Source organism: Physeter macrocephalus, chromosome 18 (genome assembly GCF_002837175.3).
Source record: "Physeter macrocephalus isolate SW-GA chromosome 18, ASM283717v5, whole genome shotgun sequence".
NCBI lineage: Eukaryota > Metazoa > Chordata > Mammalia > Artiodactyla > Physeteridae > Physeter > Physeter macrocephalus.
Window position 1 is genome coordinate 37,099,061 of NC_041231.1, and position 18,308 is coordinate 37,117,368.

The 18,308-nt window shown below is 35.6% G+C and overlaps 1 protein-coding gene across 9 annotated transcripts in view; it reads left to right on the forward strand.

Moving 5' to 3' along the window:
- The window catches only part of TASOR (transcription activation suppressor), a 49,068-nt gene that overhangs the window by 14,947 nt on the left and 15,813 nt on the right, over positions 1 to 18,308 (forward strand). For all 9 annotated transcript variants that reach the window (XM_055079836.1, XM_024123886.3, XM_055079837.1 and 6 more), the window contains exons 8-14: positions 2,245 to 2,276; positions 3,019 to 3,124; positions 4,021 to 4,124; positions 4,205 to 4,308; positions 14,143 to 14,215; positions 14,307 to 14,378; positions 15,441 to 16,142. In XM_055079836.1, coding sequence (XP_054935811.1) covers positions 2,245 to 2,276; positions 3,019 to 3,124; positions 4,021 to 4,124; positions 4,205 to 4,308; positions 14,143 to 14,215; positions 14,307 to 14,378; positions 15,441 to 16,142 — 1,193 coding nt within the window. The remainder of the gene's footprint in view (positions 1 to 2,244; positions 2,277 to 3,018; positions 3,125 to 4,020; positions 4,125 to 4,204; positions 4,309 to 14,142; positions 14,216 to 14,306; positions 14,379 to 15,440; positions 16,143 to 18,308) is intronic.

Sequence of the window (18,308 nt, forward strand, 5' to 3'; positions counted from 1 at the left end):
GAATGGTATTATATCACGTATCCTGCACTTCTGAGTTAGGAGGAACGCTTTGTATTTCTTCCCATTTTTTTTCCTTCTCTTGAAATTAATTAGATTCATGAATGTTCATGATGACTTTTAAGAAGTCAGTTAGAAGGACAGATACTTAATTGTGTGGAAATAAAAACTAAAATTTACTTAAACCTCACTGGTTAACCTTTTTTTCCTGATATTGAAGGTTTGTGTAGCTGCATAAATGCAGTTAGTTTTTTGGGGGTTTTTTTTGGCCATGTCACGTGGCATGCAGGATCTTAGTTCCCTGATCAGGGATCAAACCCGTGCCCCCTGCAGTGGAAGCTCGGAGTCCTAACCACTGGACCTCCAGGGAATGCCCAAATGCAGTTTTGTTTGTTTGATTTTGGGTTTTTGTTTTTGGCTGTGCTGTGAAGCGCGTGGGGTCATAGCTCCCAGACCAGGGATCGAACCTGGGCCCTCGGCAGTGAAAGCACAGATTTCTAACCGCTGGACTGCCAGGGAATTCCACCAAGTGCAATTGTGTTTTTTTTGGTTTTTTTTTTTTTTTTTTTTTTTTTTTTTGCGGTACGCGGGCCTCTCACTGTTGTGGCCTCTCCCGTTGCGGAGCACAGGCTCCGGACCCGCAGGCTCAGAGGCTATGGCTCATGGGCCCAGCTGCTCTGCAGCGTGTGGGATCCTCCCGGACCGGGGCACGAACCCGTGTCCCCTGCATCGGCAGGCGGACTCTCAACCACTGAGCCACCAGGGAAGCCCCAAATGCAGTTTTTAAAAGTGAAATTTTGTGTATTAGCTCTCCTGGAAATGGGGCGCTTCTACAAATCCTCAGCCCCATCTCAAACCAGTTAAATCAAGTAGTTATGAAGGAGCCTAGGCTTTGGTAGTTTTTACACACTTCCAGGTGACTCTGATGGTCAGTCAGAGTTAATTCCCATTGATGATTTCTTACAAGCTCTAATATAAGGTGACCAAGTACAAATCAGTTTCTTCCCCCCCCACAATGGGGGTGATTCCAGAAAATGTTTTGGCAAAATTGAATAAGTAAATTTACAGAGATGTAGGTGAAACAGTTAAATATCTACTTATTTAAATATCTACTTATTTTTACTTTGAGTTCCAAGATTTAAAGTCATGCATGATATCTATTAATTTAGAAATACTGCAGTTTTAAAAAGCCACATTTCATGAAGCAAACATTTTTGAGTTCAACCTTTTAATCAGTTTTCAGATCAGATTGTCTTGTCTTCATTTAAGCTGTTTGAGATGCAGCACTTTTTTTTGGTCAGTGAATAGCCCTGGAAACCATCCACAGCCACAAATACTGATTTGCATAATATCCTGACAGTTGTGTTTTTCTTTCATTCTTTTTTTTTTTTCGGTGGCTCTATATTTGTGATCTCCATGATACATTTACTATAGTGCCTTTCAACAGTGATTTTTAAAAGACACCCAGCACTTAATTATAAAGTCATACCCCTAGGAATAATGATTGTCTGTTAATTTTCTTTGCCTCTTTGATTTGATCTTTGACCCTCCATATCATTTAAAATGAACATCCTTGTTGTACCTTGAATGCTGCCATGAATGCTCCTGCCTCTGCATTTGCTGTTCCCCCTCATTCCTCAATTAGCTGCATAGTTTACACTGTCAGTGAGACCTTCCATGATTTTTTTTTGAAACCTATGTACCCTTAGTTTCTTTCTTCCTTGTTTTCCATAGCACTTAAAACGATCATCATCTGGTAAACTATATACTTACTTTTTGATTGTTGTCTGTCTGCCTTATGAGACTGTAAGCTCTATGAAGGCAGGGGTTTTGCTCATCCTGTAATTCTGTTACCCAGAACTGTGCCTAGTAAATAATAGAAGCTTAGTAAATATTTAAGTATGATTGAGGCTATTTCCTCACATCTCATCACCAAAATAAAGTAATTGACAGAGACTTTAAAGGACTATATTCTCTGATGGATATTTTTGGGAAAAACAGCTCCCTTAAATTTGGGAAAATACAGTAATTTGAGCCAAGTAAGTGATTCTGATTTCTCTGAGTAGACTTGGATTTATTAAATGTTGTAATAAGTAATTTGTTCTTCATACTGGGAGGGAAGGATTTAATTCTTTTGTACAGTATCCCATTAAAAAAATAGCATTTCTATCAATGCCCTGAATGTTAACTTTCATGTTGTTAGAAATCAGTAATATTTCTTTTTTCTTTTTAAAAATTTATTTGTAGATCTAACAGCTTTAATGCAGATAGAAACACAGGTAAGATTCTTATATTTCTTTCTTTTAGTTTTATAAATCGAAAGAATAAGTATGTAGAGTAAAAAAATTAATAAGTTAAGTACTTTGTTTTATTTTTATAATGAATGAGAATCTGCAAAGTATGAAAAAGCTCGAGGCCATGTTATGATGTAGCATCAACATTTGGTCATCCAAACATAAGGTCTCCTTTGAGAATCTGCTGGTACTGTGACTAGACCAAAGAATTTTAGCACTTTGATTGATAAAGGTAAAAAATAGAACAAGTTTCACAACTCAGCCTTTTAAAGGTATTAACTTCATCAGAGGTGTAGAATTTAGAAGAGAGAGAAGATTAAAAGCAGTATTGACACTTTCTGTCTTCAAGTTTCTCTGCAGTGAGAAGAGCACAAGTGGAAGCTGTAAGACATTGTGAGGGATTCATGTAGTTAACTGGATTTAATATAGTCTCCTTTGGGGGGAAATAGGAGGGCAGTACTATATTGTCTTTGCTCCTCAGCTTTCTGATTTGAGGACATGTAGGCAAATAAATTTGTTTTTCTTTTCATCTGGAATAATTTTGTAGGGGAAAAGATACCTGAAACAAAAATCCTAGTATTTGAATTCCCTGTAAATAGAAATGTCAAGGTTTCTTTTGGTGGTTCTACTTAAACTGTGTTTCTGGATGTTTTTCCCCTTAGTTCTAGAAAATATTTGCTTCTGGGCTGCCAAGAGGCTGAGTTGTGTTATTATTCTTTTTATTTAGATAAATTTAACTACACGTTGTGGAAAGGACAGCTTTTAAATAAAGGAAAGCTTTTGTGTTATATTTCTCTGAGGTCAGCCACTCGTGCTTTTTTGCCTATCAAGCTGTAAGTATGTTATATTACAAGAAAATAGCAGTTAGTAGTTGCTAATTATTCAGTTCTTACTTACACTTAAAATTCCTTTTTCTTACTTACATTTAAATTTTACTTTGATCCATAAGAACTTACATATAAACAATGGTTTGTTTTAAAAAAGATTGATTTGATAACTTTGGAAACTTAGTTGGCAGAATGAGCCCTCTACTTTTCTGTCTTGATTTGCAGATGGGCTAAATAGTTATACACATTTATGGCATAAGATTTTTTCTTAGTGATTTTAAATATTAAAAGTATTTTTCAAAGTTTTGTCCTAATTAGATTATTTTTCATTTGGCAATTTGAACATGATAGACTTAAAAGTTATCAGTTCTTTGTTGGAAACAGCTTGATGTGGTGAGTTAAGTTAAAATTTATATGCTGTTTTCAGTCCTGTGCAACATATGTTGGAATAGAAAGGTTTAAAATGATCTTTTGCTACCACCACAGTAAACATTATGGGTCCCCATAAATGGTTGAAGATTAATTTAACTGTTCATACTTGAATTGCATTTAATAAAATGGCAACTTTTTATCCTTTGTGTTTAGTAAATTGGTATAAATAAGGGTTAGCTTCTGGCTTAAAGATGTAAGGTTGATAATATTGCTGGACAGTCTAGCTACCTGTACATATATCTGAACTGCCCAAATCAAATATCAAGTATGATATTCATAAATATGCTCTTCTGTATTCCATCAGGATACTTGTGTGTGTGTGCGGGGGGGGGGTTGTGTGTGTATGTGTGTGTGTGTGAGAGAGAGAGAGGGAGCTGAGAGAGAGAGAACATTGCTAGAGTTAAAAATACAGGTAAGAAAAAAAAAAAAAATACAGGTAAGGCAAATACGCCTTTTCAATTTTCTTTCAGTCCTGAGAAGTTAGATGTTGAAACAGTTATGAGTATTGATCATCTGAAACAGAAAATCCCTCCAGCGCTGTTTTATAAGGAAACTTACTTAGGTCCTTATGAAGGTAAAGCAATTTAATTTTACTAAAATATATAAGAAGCAGACTTGATTTGAATATTTACTATATATTTTTTCCTATGTCAGTTTTGAAGAATGGAATGTATTGCAGCCTCTATGAAGTTGTAGAAAAGACAAGAATTGGAAGTAACATGGAAAGTTTGCTGCAAAAACTAGAGAAAGAAAAACTTGTGAGTGAAAGGTTTTAAAATGTTCCTCATTCTCCCTTAGAAATATGCATATTAATAAGAGATGATAATATTTCGGTTTATTTCATTTTTGCCTCTGAAAATACCGTAAGGTCTCTGTCTTTGTTGCTGCCATTTGGTTAACAGTGTTTTACTGTGGCCTTTGGTATTTTTCTTTTTAGCCACGACACTAGATCCTCTATAGACCAGTCTTCCCCATGAAGTATCTTATTATATTTTGTGACTGTGATATTCAACAAATATTTATTAATTATCACTTTTTTATGCAGGGTATATAGTTTGGTAAAGAATGAGGCAAGAGACTCTGTTTTCCTGGATTATGTGATAAATGGAGTTACTCAGATGTGCTTTGTTCCAGTAGAGACAGTGACATATTTGAAGATTCAAAAAGAAGAAGGCGCTTGGTGAGGTTGAAGGGATAAAAAACACTAGAGTAGTTGGGGGAAAGTGGTAGAACATGAGGCGAGAAAGGTGTGTAGGGGGCTGTGTTCTGCACTGTCATTCAGGCAGTGCTGGAATGTTTGGACATTTGAACTCGATCCTATAGCAGTGGCTTTTAAAGAGTGGGATGAGGTTTTAATCGTGTATGCAATGTGATCAAATCTGTGTTTTGAAAATTTATCTTGGTTACTCTGTAGAGAGTGAATTGAAGGGGGGGATGAGGTAGGAAACTATTACATTTAGAGGGTAATGATAGGTTGGATGAGAAAAGAAGAAGGAGACTGATTTAAGAGAGATTTACTAGGTAGTATCTAATGTAGTAGGTATTGAGTATATTGAGTTTGGGTAGAGGGATTATTAGGTCAGGCAGCAGATTGTGATGGATTCAGGAATGAATGGAAAATGAATACGTGATGCTGATATGTATAATTTAGCTGAAGGAGAGGAGGTGATTGCAGAGGAGAGTGGCTATTCCAAGGTTTCTGTTAACATGAGGTAGGTGAGCTCATGTTTAAATGTTGATGGGACATTCCAGTAGAGAGGGGGAAGAGTTTTTTTGCACAAGTATGCCATTTAATACAAGTTTTCAGCTGTTGACTTCTTTTTACTCCTCATTTTGTTGAGCTTCGGTTTCCAGGTAGTCACGTGGAGAGTTGTATCAGTGATTTTCAGAACCTGCAACTTCATAGATGGCTATGTAGAATTTTGTTCTATGCATATATATTTGCTTAACCAATCCATCGTTTATATTTAGATGGGGGGTCAAATTATATACACAACTCATAGGCAGAGTTTGTACACTTGTGAATTGATGGACACCTAGCAATAACTTTTTGAGACCAGCTAGAAATCTTTAGGTAGGCATCTTAGAACACACACACATGCACATTCACCTACATGTGAACATACTTTTATATTTGCGTTTCTTGTTTTCCTTCCAAAATTTGTCTATGATACAAGTATTCCTCATGACCAAAATCTATTCAGTTCCTGAGTTCATAAAGTGAAAATTTCGGTAGTAGGTTTGGATATGGTGGGATATTGAGTTATCCAAATCTGTTCAGTTCTTGAATTTCAGAGAATGAGTATTGTGGGTCTGGACAGTGAGGAGTTTATCAGAAAAGTACAGTATCTGTTGAGTGCCTAATAGTGAGAATCAGGATAGGAAGGATACTGGCATTTTGTTTTTCACCTGAGCAAGTGTTATATTAGGTTTGTGGAGGACTGGTTCTTCCCAGAATCAAGAAGTAAAGTAAGATCCTAGATCTTAGAGGGCACAGGCATTCCATAAGGATACACTACATGAATCTAACGAACTGACGTATTTTGTGTGGCTGCCCCCTTTCTTGCAAACCCCACTGGGAGTTATTCTTACTATAGCTACTTTCTTCATAGTTGTCATCGTAATGGGAGGTGCATTGGGGACTGTTGGGTTCTTAATATTTTATCCTGAATACGCACAGGAGATGTTCTGGATCAGAGAGAGACTTAGTCAGTACCTCACAGTAAGTAATGAATGTGTTGGCTCTCCTTTGCCCTATTTCCTACCCTTAGGGCAATGCATCGAGACTCAGGTCAATTATCCTATGCAAGTAGTTGTACACTCAGTAGGCAAGGGGTGAGGAAAATGATTTTTCTTTGCTCATGAAGGGAAGGAGGCATCTATCTCCCTCCCCTCCTGGAAAAAGATATCCTTGAAAATGTAATGAATATTAACTCCCAACGCTTTGATGAATAAATGAAATCTCTTCAGGAGCCAGTTAGCCCTCTTGGACCTAAAAACATCTCCAAGTCGTGGGACCCATTTATTCTTCCTTGAAATGTAATACCTAGGGAGATAGCTCTCCAGTCTTCTGGAATTGTGGGAGTTAACCTAGGAACCTAATCTGTACTGTAACCTTTTGTGTACTCAACTTGGCACTTTCAGGGAGATAAGAGAAATTTAACTCTCCTTTTAGATCAGAGCAATTAACTAGGTAATTGGCTATAGATATAATTCTTAAGGTATGTGAAGAGTGAAATATTTCTGGGGGAAATGTAAACAGACATTTCCTATCTTTATATCATATACATTTCTGCATGTCAGAAGGGCTTTTTGCAGGAACACAGAATTCAGGGAAGTGGTATTTTCCCACAGGGGTATTTATAAAATAAGTAAAATATTGAACTGTCTTTTGGTTGGTTGTTAGTCAAATTGACTTTTTTAAAAAATTTTTATTGGAGTATAGTTGATTTACAATGTTGTGTTAGTTTCAGGTTTATAACAAAGTGAAGTCAAATGAATTCTTAAAGCTAACTTTAGTATAAGAAAAAGTATAAGAGAAATGTCCCTAAATTTGAATATTGTCTCTGCTGTGAACATTTTGAGTCTCTCCTGATGTATATATACAAGATAATTTTCTCTCAAGTATAGATCTAGTATATTGATTTATTATCTGTAAGTAGAATTACTGAATCATAATGTATTACTGGCTTTACAAAATAATGCATTTTATTTCAGGTGGTTGTACCAATTTATACCCTCAGTACCAGCAAGTTCCCATTAATTCACATACTCATAATTACTTGGTATAGTCAGACTTTGGCAAAATCTTGCCAATCTGGTGGGTATAAAATAGTATCTTATTGTGATTTTAGCTTGTCTTTCCTGAAATATGATGAGTTGATCATCCTTTCGTAAACATATCTTTTAATGTTCAGCTGCCTATTTTTCCTTTTGAGTGGCTTGTGGTTTTTTTTTTTTTTGCTTTGAAGTATGGTTGATTTACAATATTGTGTTAGTCTCAGGTGTACAGCATAGTGATTCAGTATTTTTGCAAATTATATTCCATTATAGAGTGCCTTGTGTTTTCTTACTAATTTGAGGCTCTTCATATATATTTTGGGAACTAATACTCAGCTGTTTGCTACAATTGTTTTTCCATAATTTACACTTGCCTTTCTACTTTATTCACAGTGTTTTTTGAAGAATACATGTTCATAACTCTAATGTAATTGAATGTCTGCCTGAATGTTAAGTACTGTTTGTGACTTAAACTTAAGAAATCTTTCCTTGCCCCTAGGTCTTATAGATACTGCCCTGTATTTTCTTTTGAATATGTTATGGTTTTGCCTTTGGCACTTAAGTTTTTAAAAAATATATGTATGTGTATTGTTTTGTTTTTTATTTTTGTTTGATATAATATAGGAATCCAACTTCATTTTTTCCCCAATATGAATAACAAGTTGTTCCTGAACCATTTACTGAATAGTCCATCCTTTCTCCACTAAGAAGTCTTGATACCAAGTAGGGCAAATTGCCCCACTTTTTTCATCCTTTTTGGAGTGTTCTGCTATTTGAGATTTAGCTTCCCCCCACCACCCCAAATTTAAGAATCAGCTTGATTTTTTCAAAAATATTTTAGGATCAGCTTGTTAGCTCCTTACTCCCTTCCCCCCCCAAAAAAAACCCTATTGGAATTTTAAAATTGGAATTGTATTAAATCTGTAGATCAAATTCGATACTGTCTTAACATGAACAAGATTATCTCCTTCTTTAGGGTATTCTTTTAATAGAGTTTTATAATTTTCTGGATACAAGTCTTGCTCATTTTTGGTTAGTTTTATCCCCAGACATCTTATTTATTTATTTATTTTTTGATGCTGTTGTAAACAGTATTTTCCATTTCAGTGCATTTTTTGTTTGTTGTGTATATAGAAATGTATAGAAATGATATTTATATATTGATTTTATGTCAGATCAGTATATGAAATTTGAATAATTTGTTCATTTTTGTACATTATTTGGGATTACTATATAGATCTCATTATCTGGGAGCAACATTGTTTTGTTTTTTCCTCTCTAATCTAGGATCTCTAGTATGATGTTGAATAAAAGTGGTGATTGTAGGTGTTCTTGTCTTTTTTTTTTTTTAATAAATTTATTTATTTATATATTTTTGGCTGCGTTGGGTCTTTGTTGCTGCACGCGGGCTTTCTCTAGTTGCGGCGAGCGGGGGCTACTCTTTGTTGTGGTGCGCAGGCTTCTCACTGCGGTGGCTTCTCTTGTTGAGGAGCGCGGGCTCTAGAGCGCAGGCTCAGTAGTTGTGGCGCACGGGCTTAGTTGCTCCGTGGCATGTGGGATCTTCCCAGACCAGGGCTCGAACCCATGTCCCCTGCATTGGCAGGTGGATTCTTAACCACTGCACCACCAGGGAAGTCCCATTCTTGTCTTCTTGATCTTCAAAAGAACACTTCTAACATTAACCATTAGTAGAAAGTTTGTACTAGGTAAGAAGTTTGCTTTAGGTTTTTCATAATTATTCTTTATCAGTTTAAATTTTTTCCTTCTTTATTTTTTAACCGTGAATGGGTTTTGAATTTTATTGAATACTTTTTTTTTTTGTATTTATTGAGATAGTTACAAGGTGTATTAGTCAGGTTTCATCATAGGAACAGAACCAATCAGATATGCAGTTGATACTTTAACAACATTGGTCTGTGCAAGTCCATTTGTATGCAAATTTTTTTTCAGTAAATATGTACTACGGTACTACATGATCCGTGGTTGGTTGGATCTGCAGATGCAGAACCACAGATATGGTGGGCTAACTGTAAAGTTATATGCAGATTTTAAACTGCGTGGGGGTTCCTAATGCCCACATTGTTCAGGGGTCAGCTGTATACATATAGAAAGAAATCTGTTATAAAGAATTGGCTTACACAGTTATGGAGGCTGAAAAGTCCCAAGATTTGCAGTTGGCAAGCTGGGGACCCAGGAGACCTGATGGCATAGCTCCAGTCTGAATCCAAGTGTCTCAGGACCAGGAGACCTTATGTCTCCTGATGAAGTCTGGCAGGCTTGAGGCCAGGAAAAGCTGATATTTCACTTAGAGTTCAAATGCAGGAGAAAAACCAGTGTTCCAGCTCAAACACAGGCAGGCAGGAAGAATTTCCCTTTGCTCCAGGGAGGGTCAGCCTTTTGTTCTAATCAGACCTTCAACTGATAAGACTCATCCACATTGGAGAAGGCAACCTGCTTTACTCTGTATATCCACATGTATATATATTTAACTCATCCAAAAATACCTGCAGAAACATCCAGAATGAAGTTTAACCAAATATGTGGACACCATGTGGCCCAGTCAAGTTGACACATAAAATTTACCATCATGCATAGTATTTATCCTATAAACTTAATAAGATGAATTATATTTATCTTTTTTCAGTATTAAAAAGTATTCCTGTGCTTCTGGTTTTAGAATACCCTCCCCCATTTTTAAAAAATACTTGGTTTGTTGTGTGAATGTTTTGTTTAGGAATTTTGTATCTGTGATGATGAGTGAGATCGACCTACAATTTTTCTTTCTCATATTGTCCTTATCTAGTTTTTATAGCAAGGTTATACTAGCTTCCCAGAATTGTAAGCGGTGTTTCCTCATTTTACAAAAGATGGATGTATATATGATGAAAGGGATCTATTCTTTGTATGTCGGGTAGCACTTAGCTGCAAAACTATCTTTAAAATGTTTATGGGTTTATGATTCAAATTTTTTAATAGAAAACTCAGGTTTTCTATTTCTTCTCAGGTCAGTTTGGATATATTATGGGTTTTTTTGTTTTTTTAGGAAGTTATCCATTTCTTCTATGTTTTTAAATTTATTGAGCTAGAATTACTTTTATAGTTTTTTTAATAGCTGCTGTATTTTTGCAAGTAGTATTTTCATTAGGTTGTCTCTTACTATTACTTTTCACCAGAGGTGTCTTGATTTTATTCATCTTAAGAACCAAATTTTGGTTTTGATCCTCTGTTGTACCTTTGTTTTCCTGTTTTATTAATTTCAGCTGTCAGTTTTAGTCTACTTGGGGGGGTGTTATTTAGCTGTTTCTGACTTCTTATGTTAGAAAAATGGGCAATGAACTTGACTTCCAAGTACTACTTTAGCTACATTCTACATGTTTTAATATGTAGTATTTTCATTATCATCCAGTTCTAAGTGTTTTTTAGTTTCCATTATGATTTCCACTTTGTCATATGATGTACAGGTATATTTTCAAATTTCCAAATGTATGAGAATACTTTTTTTCTTCTAATTTAATTCCATTGAAATCAGAACAGGTAATTATTTGAAATTTATTGGGATTAAAAAAACAACTCTGTGGTCAGTTTTTGTACATGCCCCCTCTATATTTGAGAAAAATGTGTTTTTTTTTAATTGTTAAATCCTAGGGACATGATTCTGGGTTGACAGCTATTTTCTCTTAGCACTTTGACTGTATTTACTATGATATCTTCTGGCTTCTATTTTTGTTGAGAGGTCCACTCTTAGTCTAATGATGTTTTCTTTGTAGATCATCTTTTTTTTTTTCCGGTTGCTTTTTCAGTTTTTTCTTTGTCTTTGGTGTTTTGCAGTTACATTAAATATATCTAGGTGTAGATTTCTTATTTATCTAGCTTGGTATATATTGTCTTTTCATATATGTGGATTTATAGCTTTTTTTCTGGAGTATTGTTAGTCATTATCTCTGTGATTATACTTCTTCACTCTTTTTTGACTGCCTTTCTAGGACTCTGAAGCATCATGCTGTTCTCAGTGTCTGTTACCCTCTCTTGTGTTTTCTGTCTTATTCCTTTGTACTGCATTCTGAGTAATTTCATCATAGCTATCTTCTAGATTACAAATTCTGTCTTTAGGTGTGTCTAATTTGCTGTTGATTTTCGATTTCACAGAAAATATTTTTAATTTCTGAAAGCTATATTTCGTTCTTTTTGAGATCTGCCTGACTTTTTTTTTTTTTTTAAACAGATTCTTGTTAATTCTTTCAGAAAGATTTATTGAGTACCTGTTGTGTGCCAGGGACTGTTCTAGGAGGTAGAGATTATATTCTGATGTTCCTTGCTATTTTTTTTAATTGCATCACCATTTTAGCTGTTTTAAAGTGTACAATTCTGTGATTTTTACTAGATTTACAATGTTGTGCAACCATTACCACTTACCTTATTCCAGAATATTTTCATCACCCCAGAAAGAAACCTCATACCCACTAAGCATTCACTTCACATTCCTTCCTCCCCCCAGTCCCTGGCAACCACTAATCTACTTCTGTCTTGTGGATTGGTCTATGGTGGACATTTTATATAAGAGGAATCATGCACTATGTGGCCTTTAGTGCCTTCTTTCACTTAGCATAATACTTTTAAGGTTCATCCTTCTTGTAGCACGTATCAATACTTCATTTCTTTTATTTCACTGTATGGATAATGCCACATTTTGTTTGCCATTCATCAGTTGTTTCCACTCTTTGGCTATTAATATTCCTACTGTGAATATTTGTATGATGGTTTCTGTGTGAACATGTTTTCAGTTCTGACACATTATTTCTTTAAACATTTCATACCTGTTTTATATATTGCATCTTTTGATTCCAATCTGCAGCCCTTGGGTATTTGAATCTATTGTTTTTGCTGAATCTCTCTTAGGGTAGCTTATTTTCTCTGAAGCTTGGTAATTTAAGATTATGAGCTTAATATTTTATATTTTTAAAAATACTTTTTGTTTTCATACCATATTACCTGTAATGTTATCTGCAAAGCCAAAATAGTAGAATCAAGTAATATAAATCCACAGACTGGGTTAGTATTGTTTTCTGAGGGAGAAGGAAACAGTAAGGTGTAATAAATAGAGGGATCAGTACAGAGTTCACAGGTGTTTCCTATTGTACAGGATTGAAAGTGTTTCTTTGGCTTAAAGCCACAGATATTACTGCTAGGGCTTCTGTCTGCCTGAGTGTTGTTTCTGGGTGTAGATTCCCTGTGCTCCATGAGTCTCTGGGGACACTGAGTCCCCTTAGGGCACTAGGGTCTTTAAGCCATTAAGCCAGTCAGGTTAAAAAATCTGGTATTTGGAGTGGGTGAGAAGTTAAAATAATTGTTTTTTCTGAGCAACCACAAAACGTGAAGCTCTTACTCATGTCTCCCAACTTTCTGTTCTGACAAATCAAGAGTTGGGCAAAATGTTGAAAGAGATATGATATATAAAACATTTTGGATAAAAGGGTTTGAGTCTGAAACAAAAATTTTGCAGATGCATTGTCCACCTTACTTTTGGGTGTTGAAACAATGTTTTTATTAAGTGTAAATTGGTAGCGTAGTCACTTTAGTCCTTTAAATTATTGGTTCTTACACAGACTTTGTTTACTGGAATTGTTTAATAGGAATTTAGGTAGCACAGTTTTCTTTCAGAATCCAGATATCCTTTTGTGTTTAGCTGCCATACTCAGTTCTTCCTTTCCTTACCCTTTCTTTAATCCCCAAAATATTGTGAACTATTGCAGTAGTCTGTGAACTGAGTTCTTTGCATTACATTGTTTTCTTTCCTCCTCCAGTGCTATCAAGTTTCTTTGGGTTTTCTTTAGGGAAACACTTCAGCTCAAAAGGGTATCCTCTCGAGGGCATTTCTGGCTAACCTGGCATTCTTGCCTTTTTACAATCTAGCCCATGATCTTTCTTTCTAGACTTGTCTTACATGTTTCTCCTAGTCTCTCCTCACCCTTGGCTAGTCCTAAGTACTCTGATGCCTGCAAACTGTCCATTATGTTATAACTCTGCCCTTTGTTCATGGCGTTGCCTCTATTGAAATGTCTTTCCCACAACTTTAGGCTCTTGGCAATGTACCCATCCTTCAAAATCCACCTCCCATATACTCTCAATATGTTTTCCAACCATAGACTAACTGTATTTTTTCCTTTCTGTTGCTTTGTAAATCTTTTTAAGACCTTTCCTGTCTTATCTAATTATTGATATTTCTTGTGTTACTTTCTCCACCCAATTATAACCTTCTTTTGATCAAAGGATCTAGTGCTGCTTGTCTTTCAAGTTATCTCTGGTAAGGCAAATTGCCTTATGTGTGAAAGATGTTCATTAAGTATATGAAGAATTAGATTACAGCAACACATTTCATTTGAGATTAGCCTGAACTCTTGAAAGGTAGCCTTTATGTCATACTTGTTTTGTATCTCCAACATCCAGCACACCACCTTGGCAATTAAAAACATGTCTTTTGAATTACTGAGGAAAATATTTGAAGTTTTTGCTTGGTTCTTGTATTTTAGCTTCAAGGAAAAATCAACAAGTTGATTTAATAGTTAGGAGAATTCTTTGAGTAATATTTTCTCGTTAAAAATTACGAAAACTAAGGCATTCTTACTTGATTGGAATCCTGTTAATCAGCAGAGGGTTGGTGGAAAGAGTTTTTTAGCTAATTCAGTAGCAGTACTTTTCCTAAAAAGATGATCAAAAACTTTTTGCTTTCCTTATAATTAGTAGAAACAGCTATGTTTCTGCCTTATGGTGAATAATAACACAAGTTCAACTTCTTCCCTCTTCCAAAAATGTAGGTTCTTGTTAAACCTTTGGGAGACCGAGGATACCTTTTTCTTCTCTCTCCTTGTCAAATGGTTTCTCCATATGGTAGGTGGTCTTCTCTTTAATTTTTATAATTCTCCTTTAACTTTTAAAAGTTAAAATATATTGCTAATGAATTTCACTTTTGTTTTTTTAGAACATCATACTGCTAAGTCTCGAGTCTTACATGCTTTGTTTCTATTTCAAGAACCTAGAGGCATAGTTACTTGTAAGTTCTTTGAATATCTAAATCCAGTTACATATAGATAGCTATATGTTATTGAAAATTTCCAGATAACTCACTAAGCATTTTATCTTTCTTACGTCATGTTTTGGGAGATAATGGGGGTATTAAGAGGTGTTAGCAATATAAAACACAAATTATATGACTTGTTTTTTTAACTATGAAAAATTATCTTGGTTTTTATCGGTGTTTTCACTAAGTAAATGTTGATTGTAATTGTTAACAATACTATAGCTTAGTTTTTCAGGGTTTCTATTATTATATGATTTTTTTTTTTAGCTTAGTTCATTTTTGCATTCACATTTTAGCAACTGTAAGTGTATCATGTGCTAGATTAAATATCAGGCCATTCACAATTAATAAGAATTTTCATACTGTTTTAGAGAACACCATTTCTATTCACCATTTCTAAGAATGAACTTTAATGCTGTCTTAAGGTAAAGTTCTCACTCTTAGGTTAAAAATGAAATTCTCGCGAATTCCCTGGTGGTCCAGTGGTTAGGATTCCATGCTTTCAGTTTCGAGGGCTCAGGTTCAGTCCCTGGTCGGGGGAACTAAGATCCCTCAAGCGGCATGGCACGGCCAAAAAAAATTGAGATTCTCAATGTTAGCCATTCAGTGCCTACATATCTGCTTATGGGGATAGGGAGATAGAGATAAAGTTGTTAAAACAGGAAGGAGTGACATTACTGTCGTTTGCTGGACGGTCTTGCTAGGAGCCTCAGGTCTTTATTTCTCCTTACATTTTGCTTGCCACCAGTTGATGCCTAGGGACATGAAGAAGATCTTCAACGGGCAGGTGTTTTTCCCTTTAAAAATATGTTCTGCGGTTTTCATGTTTTACTTGCTTATTGGCCCATTTTAGGCTCCTGGGCTTAGAAGCATGCTATTCATATATCCCTATATAACATATATGTATTTAGGGTACATACCGGTTTGGTCCACCATTAATGTGTGGATGTTGTTACATTGCTTTGACAATATGTAGATCTGTACTTGACTAATTTCTTGATTGCTAACATGGTTTGCTTTTTTGTTTGTTTACAGCACAGAAAGGTTCAACCAGTGCAGCACCACAGGAGAGACGTGAGAGCATGCCAGATGTATTAAAAATAGCTCAGTTTTTACAGTTTGCTTTGATTCAGTGTCGAAAGGAATTCAAAAATATAAATACTATAAATTTTCATTCTGTTGTTGAAAAGTATGTAAGTGAATTTTTTAAGCGAGGTTTTGGTTCAGGTAAACGAGAGTTTATCATGTTTCCATATGATTCACGATTAGATGATAAAAAATTCTTATATTCAGCTCCAAAAAATAAATCCCATATTGATAATTGTTTGCATACCTATATTTTTCGGCCTGAAATGTATCAGTTACCTATTTATAAATTAAAAGAGCTATTTGAAGAAAATAGAAAACTTCAACAGTTTAGTCCACTTTCAGATTATGAAGGCCAAGAAGAAGAAATGAATGGTACAAAAATGAAATTTGGAAAACGAAATAACTCAAGGGGTGAAACTATTACACCTGGAAAGCAGAAGTCATCTCACTCTTTGGATTATGATAAGGATAGAGTCAAAGAATTGATTAATTTAATTCAGTGTAGGAAAAAAAATGTGGGTGGGGACTCAGACACAGAAGATATGAGAAGCAAAACTGTCTTGAAGAGGAAGCTTGAGGATCTACCTGAAAATATGAGAAAGCTCGCCAAAACCAGTAATTTATCTGAAAATTGCCATCTGTATGAAGGTAAAATGTCAGAATTGTTTTTATATAGTATAAAAGTAACAACCAAAAACATAGTAAAGTAGTTCTGTCCTTTCTCCTCATACAAGGGTTTGCAAATTATAGCCTGAGAGCCAATCTAGGCAGTCCCCTGTTTTTGTAAAGGAACTTTTGCTGCCAATCTCAGCTTCTGTATTCATTTTTCAAGGCTTTGTTACAGACTGGCCATGTCCAGCCTGGGTAGCATGTTTCCCACTCTCCTTGGTTAAGGCACTTTTCTCAGAATATGTCATTGTCAGCCCTATACTTGTTTCTTTTTTCCTGAAGCATCTTTCATTTCTCTCAAGCCTCATATCTTTGCAGTTCATAACCCTCCTTAGTTTTCTGGCTGTTCTCCTCCTTGATGGTTTTCATCTCCTTTAGCTTATGCTGGATTTCTGCTCTCTGCTGAACCTGATGGTGCTTACTGATCCATACTGTCTAATACTGTTGACCTGTGTCTTGAGAGTTAAGTGCTTACTTTGTGCTAGCTGCTTTACATGTATGGACTCATTTAGTTCTTGATTGGTAGACATTATTATCCTTATTTTACAGATGAGGAAACCATCTCAGAGAAGTAAAATAATTTTACCTAAAGTTATGAGTTCACTGATCCATGTTTGAACTCACTTCTGACTAACTCCAAGCATTGTTCCTAAAGTCAGCTATATTTCCTAGCACTGAACCCATAATAGGCAAGGTACTTGAATTTTGGCACCATTTTAGCTGATAATTGGCAAATTTGTATGTGTGAAAAAATATTTGTGGGTGGAAATCACGCTTTATCAGTAGTTAAAATGGTGGGAAAGCTATGCTGGTTATAATAGACCAAAGGAGAAATGGGGCAGGGGAAAAGGGGTAGATAGGTTAAAGTAGAACTAGTGATAGTCAGAGTTGCATCTCTAGGTGTTCCTCACTTGTGTTTGTTTCTTGTCATTTTGCATACTTTATTTCTGATCCTGAAAGTAGAGATTTAAAGGTTAGATTCTGACTTTTGAAACATTCTGATCTTGATTTGGTGGTGAGCCCACTCATTAAAAGGTAGCCTTCTGTCTCCCCTACTGCCTTTAACGTCAACTTTTTAAGGTATGATTTATATACAGTGTACTCATTTTAAGTGCACAGTCTGATGAGTTTTTTATAGCTGTGTTACCACTACTCCAATATATAGGACATTTTTCATTACCCCCAAATGTTGCCTTGTTCTTCTTTGTCGTTTATCTCATTCCACTCCACCGCTGATCTGCTTTCTGTCTCAACAGATTATTTTGCCTTCTCTATAATTTCATATAATTAGATCATACAGTATGTACCCTGTTGTTTCTAACTTGTCTTTTTGCCTGTGGTACATATACACTACCTAAATTGGAATCCTGACATCTACCCTGGCTCTACCCTCCTTCAGTATTAAAGCACATGCCTTTGTGAATGTATCCTCCCTTTGCAAGTTTTTAAATATACTGGTGGTGCAGATAACCCAGATTTATTTATACCTGCTTGGAGCCATGTCTAACATGTTTTCTCTCATAGTCCTTTTTGTTCTTAGTGCAAGATTGGTGTAGATTTCTTTGGGGTGATTTTGTATCTCTAATATCTCAGCTTTGTTATGAATTAAGTAATCTAGTCATTTAAGATAAAGCTTAGATTATGAAAAGGTTAGCTAGTATTTTAAGTACAGAATGTTATGGGAGAGATCAAAATCAGATAAAGTCATGGGTTTTTGTTTTTATATTTTTAGAAGATTTAAGAGTAATCTGCATACCCTTCTCTAACATTTTGCAAAATAGTTGTGTAGGTATTTTTTCTGTTGTCAAGTACCTCACTGATTTTAGGATTTTGGTGGTAGAGTTTAAGGTAACTACAGTACAGTTATTTATATATATTATCCATATTACCAGCATAATATTTGAGCTTTTTTTTTTTTTTTGCGGTACGCGGGCCTCAACCGTTGTGGCCTCTCCCATTGCGGAGCACAGGCTCCAGACGTGCAGGCTCAGTGGCCATGGCTCACGGGCCTAGATGCTCCGCAGCATGTGGGATCTTCCCGGACCGGGGCACGAACCCGTGTCCCCTGCATCGGCAGGCGGACTCTCAACCACTGCGCCACCAGGGAAGCCCTGAGCTCATTTTTAATAGAATTTTCAAATTATG